Below are 21,200 nucleotides of genomic sequence, written 5' to 3'. Positions count from 1 at the left end.
TGCTGTCCTAGTGCCACCTTTTGGTTCTGTGCTATTTTTCTAGCAATTGTGGCATTTTAAAAAGTTGAACATTAAAAGAAATTAAGCCTTGATCTCCGTAAAGAACTCACAAGCATAATTTCTTATCCCTGTGCATTCTATTGCTAGCCCTGTGGTAATAAACTTTTGAAAGGGCAGTATATTCACAACCCTACTGTGTAGTATTAATATGACTTTGAATGGATTTCTTTGTATCAGATGGCTAAAAGTTTAAAATACCAACACTGAGACCTTTCAGGAGCCTCTGAGTTTGTATCTCACTGTTTCTTTTGTGTTCTTTGCCAGTTAATGGAAACACCATCACAGGGTTTTTCACATATTCACAATTTTGATAAATATTCAAGATTTTAAAGAATAATCACAAGTTTTGAAAGGTTTGTTCTTGACAAGTTATGAAATCTTCTTCATTACTGTTACTCTTTACTGCTACTGCTTCAATCTCCTCTCATATTCTCTGTCATGTCTGCATGGAAGCTCTTACTCATCGTTCAGCTTTCTGAGCAGGAGAAGGATTCTGCATAATATCTTTTCTTCCCTATTCCTTTTATAAAAAGCATCTTTTCCTGCTTCTTGCAGAGGGATCCCAGGTTTACCTGCTCATTCCAGACCTCTTTCCTTCTCTCCAGTCTGAGTTCCAGGGATGTCTCTGTGACAGATTTGTAGCAGTCAGCTAAATCACATTATGGCTGAGCAGGAGTATTTACTACCTTCACACCAAGCATTTTCAGCTCCTCCTTTCTTGATCAACATTAGTAATACTGCTCTCCTGCCTGTCACTTGGGCTTTACCCCCCATACCATAAATGACCTGGTTGTTTCTTCAGTTTTGTACAGCCATTCAAAGTCTAAACATTGCAGGTCATTTTTCACAGGGACAACAAGTTTAAAGGAGTTAATCTTCCAGCTCTAGCCTACAATAATCTCTGCCTTCCTGTTCCTCTGTAGGAATTCATCTAATTTATAATTCCTTATATTAACTCCTGTGACTTTTTCACCATATTTTCCTACCTTATATCTTCCATGGCATGTTTGGATTGTAAGTAGAAGAAATTAATGGCTGCATTTCTTCCAGACTTGATATGTAAAAGCAAATTTTTGAGATGATTTGCTTAAATTCTTGAAATGATTTGCAGTGTCCCAACTGTAATTGTTACTCGGTGCACTCAGAGCTCTTGAACTCTTTCTAGTGAATGAAACGCTATGAATATTACTTAATTCTCAAACATTTTGTTCCTCTGGGAACTTGGTTAAGCAGAGAACATCTTAGTTAAGTTATTCTCAATCCCTTTGTAAATCAAATCACTGAATATGTATAAACTGAAATGTCTGAGATAAGGGGGGGAAACATCTTTATAAGGCTTTATGTGTATCTGAACTTGGACTAGAAACCTAATATATGCTTTGAGGAGAAGGAGGGCAATTTCTTGCTCAGACAAAGTTAATCAGAGCAGTCAGGGAGTCAGTTTTGTTATTGTTGGTATTAAAAATGAAACACTTAGTGATTTCTTGGAAGAGAAACATGAATAAAGGACAATTAAATCCTATATGCTACTTATGCTATAACAGCTACTTTTCTGACTGTAGAGTGATTATTCTGAGAAGGATCAGAATGCCTGGGGAAAAAGTGAAAAGCCAAAAGCAATTGGGGAATAAGCAGGTTTTGAGTTCTTTTATTGCAACCATTATTAAAGGCAACAAAACAAGTACCAGTTAACCATATCTGATTCAGAAAACCTCATTGCTTTAATCTAACACTTTCTTTGAAATATTTTGATGCCAAAGTCATGCAGTCTTAGCAATGTTGTTACACCTTCTAGTGGGGGTGTCTTGAAAAGGTTGAAACTCAACAAGAGAACAAAAATAGCCATCCATGAGCTGCAGCTGGCGTGCAACCCCAGCCACCTGTGTCCTCCTGTGGCCAGGATCTCTAGGTCAGAAATTCCACAGTTGCCAGGAGAAGAAAGGGAACTCTGCTTCTAGCCAAGTAGCTACATGACCAGATTGTCCTTATCTCTGCAATGACTCATTGCTTCCAGAGGTGAGAGCAGAGACAGGTCCTTATCAATCAGTGAAACAATTGGTTAATGCTTTAACACGTTTGTTCTTTGATAAAGAAAATGACTTTAAAAAAAGAAAAACTGTATTGCAAAATTGTGCTTTTTACTGGAATATCAAGCACTGTAAAAGCAATATTACCTCTATTCTGAGTGTGCCTGGAGGCCTTTATTCTCTGCAATAAATGGCTTGTTCTTTTGTTTGGATATTTTTCCAACAAGATTACTGTTTCCCATGCTGCTTAGGATGGGTCCAATTAGTTTATGAAGGAAGTGTTAGCAGGGCAGTAGAATTGTGACTATTATATTGCAGCATGGAAAAAAAAAAGTGCCCCTGTACCTCCATTGCTTTAAGAAGTCTGCATTTATACCAGATTTAATGTCTTCCATTTTTCTCTTGAATGTAAGAAATGCCATATTGTGTTCTTGAAAGAATGAATGTTTGACAATATTATTTTCAGTTAAGTTTTGGCAGTCTCGCAATTGCTGTGCACGGAGATTGGTAAGCAACCACAGGTTTGGTTTTGCTGAGTTAATGCTGTGTGGTTCTTAAAAGCTTACAGAGTTCAGTAGAGGAGTTGACTGTGGTTTGTTTTGTCTTCAATTTTTCTCCCTTTGCAGCTCTTCTCTTATAACCTTCTTTACATTCAACACAACTTTATAGTCCTTATACTGGGCTGTGAAGGGAAAGGGATTTACTATAGGATCACTTAGAAAGTATATATATTTTATTGACTGCTCCCTTTTTGTTTGATTTTTAAGACCTGGTGGTTTCTTTTACCTTTGTAAGGTGTTGCTTAACCAGATGAGACTAGCTATTAATTCACTCCAGCCTGTAAAATTTTGTAGGTAAAAGCCACTGCCCTCTGAGTAGGTTGTTATAGAACAAGATTGATTACAAGTGACATTTAAAATAACTGGTTATTGCTATCGAGTCTACACAAGCAAATCATGATTCCAGCAGCACACACACACACAAAGAAGAAAGAAGTTTGCCCCACACAGATGTTAACAATGTTTGTCACATCTGCCAGGAGGTGAGGTGATGTTTTTCATCCACTCCTGCTATCTGCATGCGTGATGTCTGCAGGACATGGCTCAGCTTCAGAGTCATAGCTGCTGCACCACGTGCTTGCTGATACTTGCTGGGCACTGGGAATGCTGGGCTTGGTTTGCAAGTGTGGAAGAGAATTAAAAGTGACTTGGCCTCACTGCGTGAACAGGCTGCGAGGGCTTGCAGGTGTGGCAGCAATATTTGGGACAGGTGACAAGAGTGGCTGAGGAAGATGTGTTCGTCATCAGATTTATTTCGGTAAATGCTTAGGCAGTTGGAAATGAGTCAGGCAATGAGAGATGCAGGGGAAAGCTTGATTTCTTAGTGTCTTGTAGAGTTATGGAATATTTTGGATGCCAGCACCAAATTAAACAGCTTGTTGAGAGGTAAGAAGACTAAAATTTGTAGCAGTGGCCAGGTGTGTGTTTGCTGAATTTCATCAAGTTTGGGTCATTTTCACAAATTAGTTGAGGAAATTTGTTGGAAACTGAACAGTTTGGTTTGTTTGGGAGCTAAAAGGGTGGAGATTTATACTGGACGTAAGGAAAAAATTGTTTACAGTAAGGGTAGTGAAGCACCGAAACAGGGTGTCCAGAGTGGTGGTGGATGGCCTGTCCTGGGAGACATTCAGGGTCAGGCTGGACAGGTCTCTGAGCACCTGATTGAGCTGTAGGTGTCCCTGTTCACTGCAAGGAAGATGGGCCAGCTGACCTTCAAAGTTTCCTTTTACTCAGACAATTCTATGATTCTTTGACTGCTGGATGTCAGATCCAGAAACTGCTGCTTGAGTCCCCTACCTCTGCCCTCCCATCTTGAATCAACTTAGTAGAAGATGGATGGCAGCATGTTTATCTGAGGAAGACCTGCTGAACTAATGACAAAGGGCCATATCCTCAGCAACACCCAGCAGCAAGATTTCCTTTGCAGCCACGTGCCTTCATGGTGGGTTTCCCCTGCACAAGGTTCACGAGAGGTGAAAGCCCTGGATGGAGCACAGCTGCAGATGAACACCGTATTGAAGTCAAGGCAAGGTCTCCTCACTGGGATTTGTGGGAGAGATTTTAACGATCAGCTTTTTCCCAGCAGTGTCTAATCTCTGTAGTTTACAAAAGAATTACTTTGAATTGCAACCTAGGCAGAAGTGAGGAAGGAAGCACTTCAAAGGTTTCCTTCTTTATAACATCCTCTGTTCTTGAGGTCTTTTGTCCTGCGGTCATGGAGCCCTTTGTGTTTCCCAGTGAACTGGCAGGCGGGATGGCCAAGGTGGCAAAGCAAACACAGCTCAGTGTGCCTCCAGCAGCACCCCATCCAGCAGCACAGGCCTGGCCCTGGTGACTCACGCATTCCTGGCTCCAGCTCCTGCATTGCTGCTCGCTTTGCAGCCCTTTTTGTTTCAGGAATGAAGCTGGAAGAGAAATGGCGAGCTTCCTGTTGAGCGCAATGCGGGCCAAGCTCTGTGTGAGGTTTGCTCTGGGATCAGTGCTCAAGATGGCTGAACTGCATGCAGTGGGATCCTCTGCTGCTGGCACTGGGGTGCAGGTGACTGCAGTAGCATGCTGGCCTTGGGCTGTGGAAGTACTGAGGGATGCAGGAGAGACCCTGTGTTCCAGATTCAGCACAGCTCAGTGCCAGCTGCCCCCCTTGGTCCAGATGTACTGTGCACCCATGTACTTCTGAAAGAATACATGTCAATCACAAAGAAAATGTCACAAGGTGGCAGTTTTGATATAATAAAAAGGAGTGTGAATATATCACAAATTTAAGACTTGTAACAAATGTAGTTTCCAGTAGAATTTTCACAGGACCCCCTTATGTATCTCACAAGAGGTATTAAAATCTCAGCGTTCATTTTTAAGCTCAAAAGTGTTTTATGTAAAGATGGTTCTTCAAATTCAAGACTTCTGCCAGGCTCTTGATTTCCATTCTCCGTGTTTCTGTATCACTACTAATTGTTCTTTTAAGATTATCACCACTGAAACTTTAATGCTGGAAACCTTTAAGAGAAGGAATGTTTGCTTTTCTAAGACGCTTTGCTTTTATTCTACTTGCTTATCATTTCTAAGTGTTGATTGTTGCAACAGGGATGCTTTCAAAGACTTTTTTCCAGTAAAAGCACGTATTTGTACTATACTGTTATGAGGGTTGATCTGCAGAGCTACTCCTGTATAGATGCTGTTTTCAGTGGAACAGAATTGTTTGACTCATGTTTGCTTTGAATGTTGAGGTAGTTCAGCATCCAAATACTGGAGCAGTTTTAAATAAGTGAAAAACTTGGCAAAGCTTAATTTGCTGATAAAATACTGCCGTTTTCACAAGTAATCACACTTAAGGCCTTCTCAATAACAAGCAGCAGTGACCCTTCCAGTTTTCCTAGGAGTTAAAAAAGATCTGGCCTTCTCATTGTACGGTACTTTTATATCAGATTGACATTTAAAATAATATAGTAGTATTGCATTTTATATCCAGAATGTGGAGGAACTTATAACAACTGCTTGACTTAATTATAAATGGCAATTACTGCTTGTTTGGGAGCCTGAACTGCTGAACCCCATAGGTAATCTGTTGTCAGAACCTATTATCGTTTAAGTTATTGTTGGGCATGAATTAAAGATTCATTACTGTCAGGCTGAATACTGCTTCAGGACAGAGCTGAGGGCCGGCCAAGAAAAAGGTCTGCTATGCTAGGTGTTGTTCAAATGGAAGTAACAAGGTCTTTAAACAAAGGCTCTCTGAAAGAGCCTGCATAGCTGGGATATGCTGGTCACTTGAAGGATTAATGAAAGCCACAATGGGGCCAGTGACACCTTGATGAGGTCATTTTCTCTTTAGAGAATACTGGGGTGAGGTCTTCATGAGGATTAGCCAAGTGCAGGGATGGAGAGATGAAGTAAAGGAGGAGACAGATGATAAAATGAAGAGATGCCTGGGAGCAAGAGAAATGAAAGCGAGGGAAGGAACTTCTAGGAAGGAGGGAAAGGAAGATGCCAAGTTAGACTGATTAAGGGCCATAATTAAAAGTGAAAGATGGCATAAAGGTGTGCTAAGGGTTGGAGGGTCCCTGCTGCTTCCGTGTGCTCCTTCAGTTTGTGGGATGTTTTCTGTCTGTTGGATTTGTTGTTTTTTTTTTTCTTGTTTCTTCTTCTTGGGACTCCTTTTCTTTTACCCTCAGTGGGCTGGAGTGGGAGAAGTGCCACCATGATCCCCAAGTCATACTCATGGAGGGAAGCCACGTGCATCATGCAGGGCTGAAATGCAGTTTGTCCAGCCTGCTTATAGTCTCTCTTGACTTTGTGGTGTTCCAGCCACTTCTAGCAGCTGACTCTGGGAGTTCAAATCCAACTGCTGCAGAATTGTTGCTGTCTTGAAGTTCAAGAAAGCATCCAGCACATATTTAGATATTTCTATTAGTTGCAGGAGTGGTATCACAGTTAGTTGGAAAATTCATACAAATTTTCCTACTGTTTTGTTATTGCTCAGATATTCTTTGCAAAACACGCACAGAACGTTCTAATTAACTTTACGATTTTTATGTTAATAGGCAAACTTTGGACCAGAAGTATGAAGGTTGCTTACAATATACTACATAAATTAGGCACAAAACAAGAACCAATGGTACGACCTGGAGACAGGGTGAGTATCTCGGTGATTTGTGATTGCTAATAGTCCAGATGCCATGTCAACAAAGAGAGACTGAGGTGTTTGGGGTGTCCAGAGGGAATTAATGCTGCGGGTTGAGGGCAGTTTGCCTTTCACTCAGGAAAGGGCTGATCATTCAGACAGATGTTTGGAATTGTATATGAAATAATTTGAGCTAGGATTCGCTGAGTAGTAAGCTGAAGTTGTGGCACCATCAGCAATAAACGTTCCCATGGAAAGTGATTTTTGGACATAGAGCAGCTGTCTGTTCAGCAGAAGTTTGCATATAGAGCCTGGGGGTGTCGTGTGGTTAAAACTTACTTACTAATGACTTTGTAGTTGTTGAGGTGGTAGAAACAAGAGAAACATCGTGGAGGACAAAGACAAACAAAGGAAGAACATTTTGGCAACCAGTTAAATAAATTACACTGACTGGTAACGAGGAGAATATTTTCATTTCTTGTTCCTGACTGATTCAGTTGCTCCTTAAGGCCAAATCTAGGTGAATGGATAACATGCACTGAGGGCAAGCAAAGGTTACAGAGCTAGTCTGCTACCTTCATGCTACCCCTTTTCTCTGCCAGAGCTTTCATCCAAATTTCCACCGGTCTCACTCTGTGTTGGCTTTCAGCTATGGAACGGAGGTTCCAGAACAAAGCTGTCAGAAATGCACATTTTAGTATTGACTCTTTAATTCAAGTTTTGAATGTGAAATTAAGGATTCCTCTTCCAAAGTGTGATGGAAGTCCTCAAATTGCTGGTTCACTTGGTTCCTTTGTGCCATATGTGAGAAATGTGTCGATTTACATTATGCTTTTCTTACGGCTTCAAAAATGGAAGCATGCAGTAATACTTCCCATAGCTAAAAGAATAAAATAAAGTTTAGAAGGACTGACAGTCCTTCTTTTGTTTTTTCTGGAAATAAGTCATAAAGCATTAAACTAAAGGATCACTAGATCCTTGATCTAAATTGCTTCCTATGACATTATTCAGCCAGCAAGATCTGAAGAGTCTCTTTTACTTGATTTACAAGCATGTGTCTAAGCAACAGTAGAAGAAACATGTTGTTCAAGTGTAGGCATTATGAGAATCCACCCAGAAGGCTGTAAAAGGAATCAAGTTCAGGAACGGTCAGTGACACATGCATCTCTCTCTGTATTGTCTACCAACTGCCCATCTTTGTATTAACTTAGTGCTGCAACCACTGACATCTCCTAGCATTAAGAAAGGATTTGTAGATAATTCAGTCTGAAAGCTGGAAGTTCAGCTAGCGCAGGACACACACTGAACAAACTGCAGATCTTCTAAATAAGTCTACCTAGATTATGGTGAAGCAAATGTTTATAGCTGAGCACTGAAAGCGTATGTTTTGTGTTGTAAAAACATCTTGCCTAACATCTCTGTGTAACGGAAACACAATCATTTGAAACAACTTTCTGTCGAAGATGAGGTGTTACGGTACTGCTGGTGTTTTAGGCGATTATTGTGGCTCTTATCCCCCTGTTGTAATAACATAAAAGCTTTCTGAACTCTTTGAATGTGACTTCTTATTCTAAATAATGTATTTTGTGTGACAGCAGCTGGAGATACTTTTGAAATACCAAATTAAATACAGGTGAATATTGTGATCTTTCCTAAATCAGAGGGTAAATGTTTCCTTACTTTAATATAACACTCAGAAAGGCCTTTTTGCCTTGAAAAGCATCTTCTATCAATACAATCTCTATTTTTCATAGCTGCTGTTACATCACTCCTTAGTTTCTTTGATTGAGCCAAAAGAACAAGTGTATGAGCCTGTATTTGATTCTCTGATTCTGTTATAATTATAGTACATGAAAAACTGCAATTGCCTTCTACAGAAACCTCAGAAATTCAACCTTGTGTTACCTCTGACAGCTGCGTGGAAATGAAGCTTGCTCTCTAAAATATCTGCCAGATAACCAGATTCTCGACAGTGTGCTTTGTATTTTGTTTTCCTTCAGCCTTATCCTTTTTGGCTGTTACACACAGTGTTTATTTATTTGGTACAGCTCTGTTAGTGATTAATGTCTTTTGAAGAGGAAGTTAGTGCCTTATTCCCACTAGACTTCAGTGAGAGTTTTTCACCTCTGTCAGCTCCTTTGAAAAGATTCTCAGCCACAGATTCACTGTGTGTGTGTAAACAAAGAGCAAAACAAAACCAACAATCCTCAATGTACCCTTTAGGGTTGTTCAACATCTTTCAGATGTTCGCTGGGCTCAGCAAACTCCGCTATCCCGGCAGTGTACCTAGCAAAAACCCTTTCCTTCCATTTCCCGTGCGGATGTTTATGGTTTGTGTTTAGAGAATATATGCATTAACTGCAAATCCATCTTGAGCAGTTGTATTGTTCACGTCCTTGCATACAGATGTGATAGCAGTGTATTTTCTCTGAAGTTTCTGAAGTTACAGCCTTCAGCTTAAAAGCAGATATATTTTTGACCCACTTGGCCAGTTTGATATCTTCTAGTTTGAAGGAATCAATTTAATTTATGGAAGGCTGTTGCAAGAGCTGACCCTCGCCATCTCCCACAGAAGGCAACTGTTTTGATGCCACAAGAAAATACAGTAAATGCTTCTAAACTATAGTAACTGAATCTTGGACAGTGTATAAAAACATATTGGTTTTGCTCCGAGACATTGAAACATGCAATTCCTACAAATGTCAAATCATTTAAATCTGAAGATTTATTAACGGTTTCAGCAGATTTTAAGGTGCTGTGATAATTCATTCTGATCTCATGCACAAACACAAAGGAGTTAAGATAGAAATTATGTGCAGTGCCTCTTGTATGCTACTTCAGGTTCCAGCCCCTGAGGTCATTAATGAATAATTGATGGCAAGGAGAGGTGTGGACTCTCCAGGCTACTAAATCCTTAGCTGGACCGTATGCTCATCCCATTTTGTACCTGAAGGATCTAAAGAAACCGTAGTATCCATAGAAGTTAGCTGCCCAGTTCTGCCCATTTAGGGAAGATGGGCACCAAGAGTGCATGTGGGTGATTTTCTGTATGTAGTGTTTTATCTAGGATAGGTAGGGTAGGCTAAGGTAGGGTGGGGTAGGGTAGTTCATTTGGAAGGAACATACAAAGATCATTGAGTCCAACTGTGTGACCTCTTCAAGGCCAAAAGTGAAAGAAGTATTACTGAGGACATTGTCTGTTGAACACTGACAGGCATGGGGCATCAACTACCTCATTAGGAAGCGTGTTCCAGTGTCTGAGCAACCTCACAGTAAAGAATTTTTTCCTCATGTCCAGTCTGACCATCCCCTGGCACAGCTTTGTGCATTCACATATATCCTGCTGTTGGTTAATGAGCAGAGACCGACACCTCCCGCTGCACATCTCCTCATGAATTTGTAGAGCCATGGGGTTACCTCTGGGCATCCTTTTCTCCAAACTAGATAAACCAAATTTCCTCATCCTCTCCTCTTAGGACATACCTTGCAGCCCTTTCACCAGCTTTATGGTATGTTGCCAGCTCTGGTATGTGACATTCTAGACATCATTTGGTATCATTTCATTGTGTTCACTAACGACACAGAAATTTCTATGCTTGGAAACTGTCCAGTCCTAAAATAAGATTATTGTGTGAGGCAAAGCCTCGGGAGACAAAATGTAATTGTTACTGATTGATATAATGATATAGTAGGTCTGGATAATCAGAACTGTTTTCAGTAACTTAAAGGAAATACTAAATTAGAATGTAAAATTATTCCATTTGCTTGGTTATTTAATATCTGCAAAGCAATCAGTAAATTGAGAATCAGATGAAAGACAGTGTCAGTGTAGGAAACAATGCATCACGAAAATATTTAATTACGACCTAAGTGAAAACGTTCACCAAAGGAACGTGTATCAGAAGAAATTCCTTCTGATTCCTCATTCATCCTTCACTGGGTATTTGAATGATTATTACTGAAGTGTTTCTGTAATCACCTCTCCAAAAGGAAGCATGGAAACTCCAGCCATTGTCAGTTGAAATCCATAATAAAACATGTGCTTTGGGAACTTCTTAACACACGTCTCTCTGTTTCAGGTAACACTTGTATTCCCTAACAATGATCCTGCTGCTTTCATGGTAGCATTTTATGGCTGCCTGCTTGCTGAAGTCGTCCCCGTCCCTATTGAAGTGCCACTCACAAGAAAGGTAGGGAACCAGATTTCTTCTCTGTATCGCATTTTGAAACTTGTCAGAATGAATCATGACCAATCCTAAGTTTTGAGTATATTTTTGTGGTTAACTAGCCCTGAATAGTCTAGCCCAGATACAAAGATAGCGTTGTGTGGTGAGTTATATATAGCTCCTTCTTTTTTGTGATGGCAAATCTCAAGATGTCCCTGCAGTCTCAGCAAATGCAGGAGAGCTGCCTGGGAAAGGAGAAGAAAATTTTGCAAGAGAACAGCTCTGCCAGCCTTACATGGAATAAGCTTTGCAGCCTCTCCAAGCTTGCTGATGTTGGCTACTGACAAAGAATCACTAGCAGCAACTGCTGATTTTCCACCTGTCCCTGCAACCAAAGCTATGTTATGCTGCCACTAGCTCTGTGTGTGCAACTTCAGAGCGTTTAGGGAAATGCCCTTTCCTGTGTCTGTATCTGCATTTGTAACCAGAAGCTTCTGTCACCACAGTCATCTCTGCCTTTGAGCAAAATGAGTTTGGGAATTCTCATCACAGAACCAGTTCATAAACAAAACTGACCACAGCAAAAAAGCTTCTCAGATGCAGCATTGGTCCAGTTTCCACTGTTGGTGCCTGTGAAGGTGTTAGCAGGCAAATGGGGCTGCTGCAGCTTGAAAATATGCTTGGGGACAATGAAGGGAGGGGGCTCAGTGGTGTAGGTGAGCCACAGCTGGGAAGCTTACACTGATGCTGATGAACTTGCATTTTTTTCTGAGGAAGCATACCTTTGAGGCTGTAAATATAGCAAAATATATTTATCTATTTATTCCAAGCTCTCTTTGTCATGTCCTCTTAATTTTAGTGTGGCTCGAAGCAAAGTTTGTTCCAAGGTTCTCCGAAATATCCCTCATGTAATGCCTTTGTTACTAGTTAGCACTAATAATAATTGTTCGGTCCAGAATTGTCTGTGCAACATGCGTTCTTTAATCCACTTTGGGGTATAGGCTGATGCTAGTTTATTTATAAAATGTTGTATTTGAGCATGTGGGATGAGTATAATGATCTTAGCAGAAATGTGCTGCATTTGCATCAAGCTGTTACCATGCTTTCACATCTGAGTGCAGCACTTTAAGGTAATTTGAAGTAGTAACATAAAGTGAGCATTATTTCTATAAAGACCAGAGATTTTACGTGCATCAACAAAATAAGACTGCACACATTGGAAGGTCTTACAGGAGCATCACAAAGGTACCTCTGCTTTCATTCCACAAAAAAGTAGCAACATATCTTTTAGGGATAAAGACATCTAGTATGTCTTTCCTTGTTAAGTCGTTTTCCTAAGTGTAATCTCATTTTAAAAGACATGGATAGATGTAAAATGTATTTATTTTAGAACATCTGATACCATATCCATCCAGTAAGCTATAAAATCCATCTGTCCAAGCAACCTGATCTAGCTGTGCGTGTCCCTGTGCATTGCAGGGAAGTTGGACTAGGTGACCTTTAAAGATCCCTTCCCACTCTAAGGATTCTGTGATTCTACTGTGAAATACCCAATGTCAAATTAATAACTTGCACTAATTTGGCTTAACTCTGTGAATTTTTAATATATGTGCATGTGTGTATGTATAAAAATAGGCACTTACACATGCAGATACATATATATTTATATAAGGCAATAACTACAGACTCGGTCTGTTTAACTATTGCCAGGATCATTCCATAATGTTTAAATATTGCATTGATAAAACAATAACAAAGATGTCAGCAGTATAATTAAAAAGCAACATGATATATCATCTATAAATAAAACTACGCAATCTCACAGCATATACTATTACAAATATGTCTGCATTTGTTTATATGGAGCAGGAACTGGAGTGGAAGCAATGAGATGAAAATCATGTTCTGAGTAGTCCCAGAAGGAATACCTCTGCTTGGTCAAATGGCAGCAGATTGCTTCTGGCATCCGTGGGAAGATGTCATTTGTGTCATTTGTGTTGGAATTACATGATCTTTGAGGTCCCTTCCAACTCGGGTCATTCTGTGATTCTGTGATTCTGTGTCATCACACAATGGCCTAGGCTGTTCTTTTATAATTCACCATCATTTGTTCTCTCTTCTTCACACTTCAATAAGTTCTGACAGTGTACATTTTTTGGTGTGTGTTTTGGAAGACAATTGCAAACCAACAAGTAGACCAGTATTTATATTATAGGCTAATACAGACTTACAAAATAGCAAGTGGATGTAGATGAGCTATTTCAGGGAGTTATATGATGAGCTCATCTTTAATATTAAAAGTGTGAGTAGTTAATAGCTTTAATAATGTTCTGCATTTTCATAAGGAAGAGTTTTCCACAGCTCTGTACAAATTATGCTTGACAGTTCACAATTGAACTTTAATATTTGCAGCCAGGTAGCATGTTGGCTTATTTATTACTTTGCACACATCTATGCACATATTAAAGTAAAGCCTGCAGCCCACGTATTTTGTATATATTCCCTATCTTTATATCATGCGTATAATATCTTTTAGCTTCTGACAGTTTATTATCAGGTTCATTACTAGCTGAGGGTCCATCTCTTGATCTTTCCTTCTGTATCACATCTTTGTGTTGACCTCTAAATAGTTCTCTGCTTCCCCAGAGAACTTCAGGAGACGTGTCCGACATGGCAGCTGGGATGGATTGCCTGGATTCCTAGCCACCGAGTCTTCAGTTTTGTTTATTCTCAGAACACTTCCTGATCTTTAGCAAGGATCCAGGGCTTGGAATTTGTGTCAGGATGGTTTGGGCTGTTTGCAATCAGGAAATCAGATCTAAAATAAAAAAAAATACAATCCCAGACTTTTTGTTTTTAACATGAAGCCTAACTCTAATTCTGGGAGTATTCAGGCATTCTACAATCACTGTTGCAATAGAATAAACATCATGTTTTATATTTTAATTTCATTTTGTTACATTTATTTAAAAATACATTTTTTATTTCTTTCTCTTCAGATTTTGCAGGATATTTCTTTTTTTTTTTTTTTTTTTTTTTTTTTTCCATTTGATGGGCACCATGAAAGTTGTTATTCTACTACTCTGATACACCCAGGGGAGTTGATCTGTTTTAATCTTAAAGTAAGATTTTTGCTTCCCAAGATTCGTAATCATGCTCAGTCACACACTATGAATATATGAATGCTGATCCCACATAGATCCTTATGGCCTTCTTGTCATAGATGGTGAAGATCTATAGCAGGTTATGATGTGAGAACATATAAAAATCTCTTTCTCAGTCACTGTTTCTTAGCCTGTTAGGCTTGATGCTAAGACATCTTCAGGATGTGAGATAAAACGTGTTTCTTCTCTGCTTTAGTTATTATTGTGCTGTGTCTGATATACTGTTATGTATACAGTTTTGCGTGCAATGTCTTTTGACAACTCACCTTCCTGCATTGGATGTAAAACATGCATGAATTGTTTTATTTTTCCTTTTAGCAATAGGAAAATTGTCTTTTTGGAGAGAGCCAACATGCATTTTAGGAGGAAGTTCTTCACACAGAGGGTAGTGACGCACTGGAACAGGTTGCCCAAGGAGGTTGTGGGTGCCCCATCCCTGGAGGCATTGAAGTCCAGGCTGGATGTGGCTCTGGGCAGCCTGGGCTGCTGGTTGATGACCCTGCCTGTGGCAGGAAGGTGTAGGGGAGGGGGTTGAAGCTATGTGATCATTGTGGTCCTTTTCAACCCAGGCCATTCTATGATCCTCTGCCACAAATAACTGTTGTCCTGCCTTTATTAAGACTTTTGGACATTAAGGTGACTCATAGTTGTAGATTTCACATGCAAATCATAGCCGGTTAGCAAAGCATTCTCTCTGATGAGACAGCTGCTTTCTTCCTCTTAAAGCCAGCTGTGAAAATTGCATCTGCTTTGTGTTTAATTTTTTATTAATGCCTTTGATGGTTGTATATTTAAATGGAGGGTTTCCTCAATACATTTTCATCTAAAGTGCTGGCGCACCAGAAGGGTGCCCTGTTTGTACGTTGCCAGCAAATGCTTGTCAGGGTAAAGGCAAATGGAGTTCAAATAAACATTGTAACAAAACACAAGATTAGTTCGGTTTGCAATGTGTTGCCACCTAATTCTTGTTTTGAAACAAGACTGGAACATGAAGTGGACAGGAGTAACTTTTATCAGCCCAGCCTTTGCACTGGCAGTCTCTTCCTTCCTTCTGTATTAGATAAGGACGTATGCTCTCAGTTGCAGAGAAAGGAACATTATTGTTTTCCTTCACACAAATCATCTCACAAAGCGTTACAGAAATGACATTAACTGCGTACTAAAATGCAGCCACACGTGGGATTTTTTTATCCTGACAATGAATTATCGCTCTCTGCAGCAGCAAGAAGACAATTTGCCTCCAGGTAGTGGTGAAATCCTTCAGGGAACCTTTAATAAAGGTCTTTAGAGTACTTTCAATGGCTGCCTACAGCAGAGAGGATTTCCAGCTTGCTTCATCTGAAGGCTTGATCTCTCTAGGTGTGTGCAGACATCATCTAAAGCTGTGCAGACCTCATTTTTTGCACCTCAGCAAGTGCTAAGCTGTCTAGAGAAGTAAATTGGTAGCTCTGAAGTCAGCATTTGGTCTCAGAGCTCACTCTGTAATACTTCAGCTGCTTCTTCTGCCTTCCACCTGCACTACTTGCTGTTTTGAGCTGTGAGTTGTGGAGGCAGCTCTCTCCGTGTCTGTGCGGGTTGGACTGTGCTGGTTCAGTGGTTTTGCCTGGGCACTGCTGGATCTCTGAGGCTTTTTTCGCCCCTGAAAAATTCATCAAAATAAAGTGTCTGTGGCAAGTGAGAGTTCTCCAATGTAGCAGATTAGCATGAACTACCAAACTAGCAAATAAAGCTGCTGAGAAAACTGTCCTGAAAATACATTCCATTCATGTCAGGAACTTGCTTTTATTCATGGGGGGAGGAGGGATTTTTCCTTTGTTGTTGACTTGTTTGATATTTTAATATGAACTTGTAAGGATCTGTAGGCTGTTTTCTCTAGAATTATTCTGTGAAGAAAGGGTTAATTCTTCTATGTACATCTACTTCTGTGGCTTTGCTCCTGAAAAGCCTAATGGATAGATGTAAAGTTCATGAAAGAATCATGACAGGACACTTCGTGTAAAGCTGACATACTGCTGTGGAAGCAGAGCAGCTCTTAAGGAACAACTATGGCCTATACTTGAAAATCGTTACATGACTTTTTAGCCTTCATGCCCATATCCTTTTGATGACAGTAAAATGTAATGTGCTTTCTCTAATGGGCACTTGACTATCTGAAGTGCTCCTGAAACATGTGTACAACTACTCAATGAAATGTTTATTGACAAATCAGATTAGATCAACAAACAATGATACTGTCAGCACTGTGCATCTGCTGTATCATCTCTACAGCTAAAAGCATTCTCCAGGAGGAGGTATCTATAACCTGTATCAATTCCTAGAATCACAATGGAGTAACAGAATTGCAGAATGGTTTAGGCTGGAGGGGACCTCACTGGATGTCATCTTGTCCAACCTCGCTGCTTAAGCAGGGGCACTAGGACAACCTATTCCTGTGCTTGATTAGTCTCACAGTAAAAAGGTGTTCCTTTATATTCAGATGGAACCTTCCATGTTTCAGTTTGTCCCATTGCCTCTTGTCCTGTCAGTGGGCACCACTGAAAATAGCCTGGCTCTATCTTGTTAGCTCTGGGTGTATCAGCCACTCCACCCAGGCACTCATTTCTGAGGAGTTAAGAGAGCAGACAGCATCTGATGCCTTCAACATATTGTATGATTTATATCGTTACAGATGAGAAAATATCTAGTTTATGGAATGCCTTTGTCAATTTACAGATTGGTTTTTCTAATCATTTAAATTGCTTCAAGGAAAAGAGGCTGTTTTCCTCTCAACATAACATGCCAAATGACAAAGATGTTTCCAGCCTGCAATCACTTCTGATCAATGTTGTGTGTTGTTTTCATTTTAACTTCTACCAGGATGCAGGAAGTCAACAGATAGGCTTTTTGCTAGGAAGCTGTGGAGTTACTGTGGCCTTGACAAGTGACGCATGCCATAAAGGACTGCCTAAAAGCCCCACAGGGGAGATACCACAGTTTAAAGGTAAGCTATCTCTCATTTACAGTGGATGTCACACTTAGAATTTACTACAGTAGTCGTATTTCTTTACCTGGAGTGGGTGAGATTAAATGCTAAATTCAGTTTACATGGAGCCAGGACCTTTACATGTTGTGTGCCACAAAAGCAGCCATGGCTGTTGGGATGATGTTGCCCTGCTGTGTGTTACTGGGCTGCTGTTACACATTGCTGCTCCCTGCTTCTAGCCGCCAAAGGATGCAATCTGCTTCATGGCCAGCTCAGCTGGGCTACCAAAACCATCGTCAGTCAGCCAACAGATTTTGTGCTATAGTAGATGAGAAGCCTTCAGACAATTCAGTCATATAGCTAAGAGTTAGGGACGGTAACCTCTGATAAAAGCATGGTAATAAACTATTTGGGTCAATAACAGCTTAAACTGCCTGGCTGTTTCTTCAGGGATTGTCTGAGCACTCCTCAGCACTTGGTGGCTGTGTTAAGAATGCCATTTTGAAAAATCTTTTTTCTTATACTACACTGAGGTTTAAAAGCAGAACTGTTTCGATAATGGTGATGTGGAGGTCTAGGAAAAAACTTCAGCAGAGAAGAATTTTGTTGTGTCTTGTCCTGCAGAAGCTCAACAATAGCTGACTTTTCTTTGTGACTATGTCTCAGGCTGGCCAAAGCTGCTGTGGTTTGTCACAGAGTCTAAACATCTCTCCAAGCCTCCTCGTGACTGGTTCCCACATATCAAGGATGCAAACAATGACACAGCTTACATCGAGGTGAGTTAATAAAGACTCATCTTCTCTTTGAATCATTGCACATGGCAATTCTGGATTAGATAAACATAATTATTCATTTGCTGGTCACAGAAGCGAAGAACATCCTGTTTTAGTCTGTTAGTAAATAATATTTTCTAATAAATTATACTGTGGATTGATTTCAGAAAAGTTAATGAAATGTTAAATTGTATTTCAGGAGTTTCTAACACTGACGTTTTATGTCATCTACACAGCTGTCACAATATTACATTAAATTTGCCTTGACCAGCCTAGGTCTCATTCACAGTGTGTACTTGCCCATCAGCATTGAGCTGCACAGACAGCAAGTTTCACAAGGAAGCTTCAGTTCTCATATCCCAGCCTTCTTTTGAACTTCTTGTTCAAAAGCTTGTCTGTGACATACTGCTTTGTGAGTCACACTCACCCCATAAGACCAGCTTCAAGAAGGGAAAATTAGCAATGCTGTTAGACTTAATTTTTCTCTTTTAGTATTTTTCAATTCTTTTCTTTCACATCTGTGTAAATTTGAATGTTTTGAATTCAGTGATGTTAGTGCTGAATTTAAATGACTATTCAAAGGGATAAGTCCAAGCGAATGGACTTTGTGCAGTCAGAGCACTGGGTTCAAGGAACGGAAGTAACTTCATTTTCAATCTTGTTTATTATCTTAGTCATGGAGAAAGAGAAATATTTAATGTATTTTAATTGGGACTGATAGTTTTCAAACTCTCGCGTAAAGTCTCTAATATTACCATGATCATCAGCAGTGATCACCTACCTCTTTTCTATGCTGCTTTCTCATGGTTCTCATACTCTTGCAGTCAAACAACTTGTGTCTTTCAGAATATATACATATAGGTTATTATAAAATCCAGTAGTGATTCTGTGGTCAGCTCATGTTCCATGACATATATGCTACAGAAGGGAGTTCAGGTTTATTAGCTGGCCTATAAAATCTAACATGTTAACACTAAGCAGACTGAACTAGGTTATTCTCTGCTGAATTTAGCATGTCCTTTAGCCATTAATATGTTCAGAATTCTTAGAATCATTTTTCCACAATGCGTGTATTCAAACAACAGATGGATTTCTAATATTGAGCCTGGGAAGCTTCAGTCAAGAAGAGAGATCCTGTCTGAAAAAATCATCCCAACCTTCTCAGTGTTTCTGCCTTCTTAAAATAGAATCATTAAATGTGCGCAGTATTCACCTACATAAGAAACACTTTCAACTCTTAAATAATGGAAGTGGGACACCTGTTATACATTGACTTTCTCTACTTGATTCTTTTTAGTACAAAACATGTAAAGATGGCAGTGTGCTCGGGGTGACTGTGACAAGGATCGCGCTGCTGACGCACTGCCAAGCCCTGACCCAGGCATGTGGATACACAGAAGGTATGGGGTACATTTATCTGGGTTTATGAAACTATGAGTTGTAATTTCTGTGATTTGACTTTTGTGTTCCTGTCCAATACATAGGTCTGTGTTAAAAGCTTGTAGATTCTTTACAAATGCTTTTTTTCCCCCCGTTGATTTCAGAAAATGTACTTTAAAACATCTTTGTGAAAGGTACAAAGAAAAGACAAATAATGTCCTGGCCAAGACAAATCCTACAGTGGAGGCTTACTGTGAACGTTAAGCTTTGAGGTCATCAGTCATGTTATAGTGAAGCGCTCTCTATTTCCTTCCTTTGAGTGTGTTTGATTTGAGTCGATGCCATTTTCTAAAATATCAACTCTTTTTGTTTTTGTTGGACAGCTGAAACAATTGTGAATGTATTAGATTTCAAGAAGGATGTTGGTTTATGGCATGGGATTCTTACGGTAAGTATGTTTTCTTATTTTCTGTGAATATTTGAAAATAAACTAACCTCATATGCCTGTTACTATCACAAACTGGGATGTCCTACAGTTTCCTCTAATCAATTTTTTTTCTGCTTTGAAAGCAAAAAAATATCTGACTTAAACCCACAATCCTCTGCTAGTGAACTTACCCATAGTGAGCACAGTAAAGATGCCAGAGTGTTTTTATGATTGCATCGAGTACTCTGACCCCTTTCTTACCATCTCATTCTGATCTCGTTTATGAATGTTTTCGAGATCAGACATAAAAGAAGAAACAAGTGAAGAGTGTTAGTACTTACCTCTGTAAGAATACGGTCCTGTGGCTCAGCTGAATTGCCACTAACTTCTCTTTCCCACAAACAGCTGTTTCTGCAAACATTAAAGTATTTGTCATACTTCAAGGTGCATACATTTTCTTGCTGCTGTTTGAATCTCTTCCTCAGTTTACGTGGGAGCCAATACCCATAATTTTATGTATGAGAGCATGCTGTTTGCTGATCACATTAAGAAGAGCTGACAGGTTTTGAAGGGTCACTGTTTAGGAGTGCTATGATGAACAGGTCATACGTGCTATGATTCCCAGGGAGCTGATATACTTTTCTCATTCAGTGCTGTATTGCTCCTAATATCAAAGGGCAGTACTAACACTTGTAAAGCTGGAACAGCCTATTAGGCTTAGTGTCCATACACATCTTGCAGTAAAAAAACAATTTATATCTTTATATCGTTGTTGAAAGCAAACCCGTAAAAAGCTTTTTCCATGCCTTCCTTTGCTGTTTATCTTGCTATGAAATTCTTGTTCATAGTGTTCAGATGGCCAACCCAGCGGGACACTTAACCTGTGTCAGGAACAATTTTCCTAAACCTAGTTTTTCCAAAGGAAATAGTTTATTTACTTCAGTCTGCAATAAGGAGAGATATGTTGCCCTCCACAGATGTTTCTAAATGCTAACAAAAGCTGTGCAGCACCTCATTTGCAAGCTGTTTGAAAGCAACCCATGAGAAATCACTAAAGCAATTGACTGCTTCAGCTTTGGAGATCTGTTTGCTGTCATTGATGCCTTTTTCAGTGCACTCTTCAACTTCTCATAACCTTGTTGAAAACACTGGAAATGACCTACCTGGAGCAGAATTGAAAAATATAAGCCATCTTCTTTTATGTATCAAAATAATTTGGCCCCTGCTTAATCCATGAGTTCGCTTTCTTGGTCTACTGTCTTCCAAATAATTTTTGTTCCCCTAGCAGGTCTATATACCAAACGGTAGCAGGTTCAGGGATAATAGTAACCTATACAGCCATCAGGCAATCACTGTTCATCCAATAGATGTACATATTTTTAATGCTTACTGTTACTTTTGTATTTGAAGTGAATTGCTTAGGAAGAAAACCTATTTATTTATTTATTTATTTATTCAGTTCTGCTTCAAAATTATGGTCTGATTAGTCTAAATCTGTAATCATTAATTAAAACATTCAGATGTGGTGATTTCATTTCATCTTAATGTAAATACCTAAATAGGG

At 39.6% G+C, this 21,200-nt stretch overlaps 1 protein-coding gene across 6 annotated transcripts in view; it reads left to right on the top strand.

The window, feature by feature from the left end:
• Positions 1 to 21,200, top strand: part of DIP2C (disco interacting protein 2 homolog C) — a 255,726-nt gene that overhangs the window by 167,332 nt on the left and 67,194 nt on the right. For all 6 annotated transcript variants that reach the window (XM_015853072.2, XM_015853070.2, XM_015853073.2 and 3 more), the window contains 6 exons: positions 6,685 to 6,776; positions 10,844 to 10,954; positions 16,951 to 17,074; positions 17,723 to 17,832; positions 19,127 to 19,229; positions 19,593 to 19,657. In XM_015853072.2, the coding sequence (XP_015708558.1) occupies positions 6,685 to 6,776; positions 10,844 to 10,954; positions 16,951 to 17,074; positions 17,723 to 17,832; positions 19,127 to 19,229; positions 19,593 to 19,657 (605 nt within the window). The remainder of the gene's footprint in view (positions 1 to 6,684; positions 6,777 to 10,843; positions 10,955 to 16,950; positions 17,075 to 17,722; positions 17,833 to 19,126; positions 19,230 to 19,592; positions 19,658 to 21,200) is intronic.

This window comes from Coturnix japonica, chromosome 2 (genome assembly GCF_001577835.2).
Source record: "Coturnix japonica isolate 7356 chromosome 2, Coturnix japonica 2.1, whole genome shotgun sequence".
In the NCBI taxonomy this organism is placed as follows: domain Eukaryota; kingdom Metazoa; phylum Chordata; class Aves; order Galliformes; family Phasianidae; genus Coturnix; species Coturnix japonica.
Note: the sequence above shows the minus strand (reverse complement) of the source record. Positions and strands in the feature narration are given on the sequence as shown.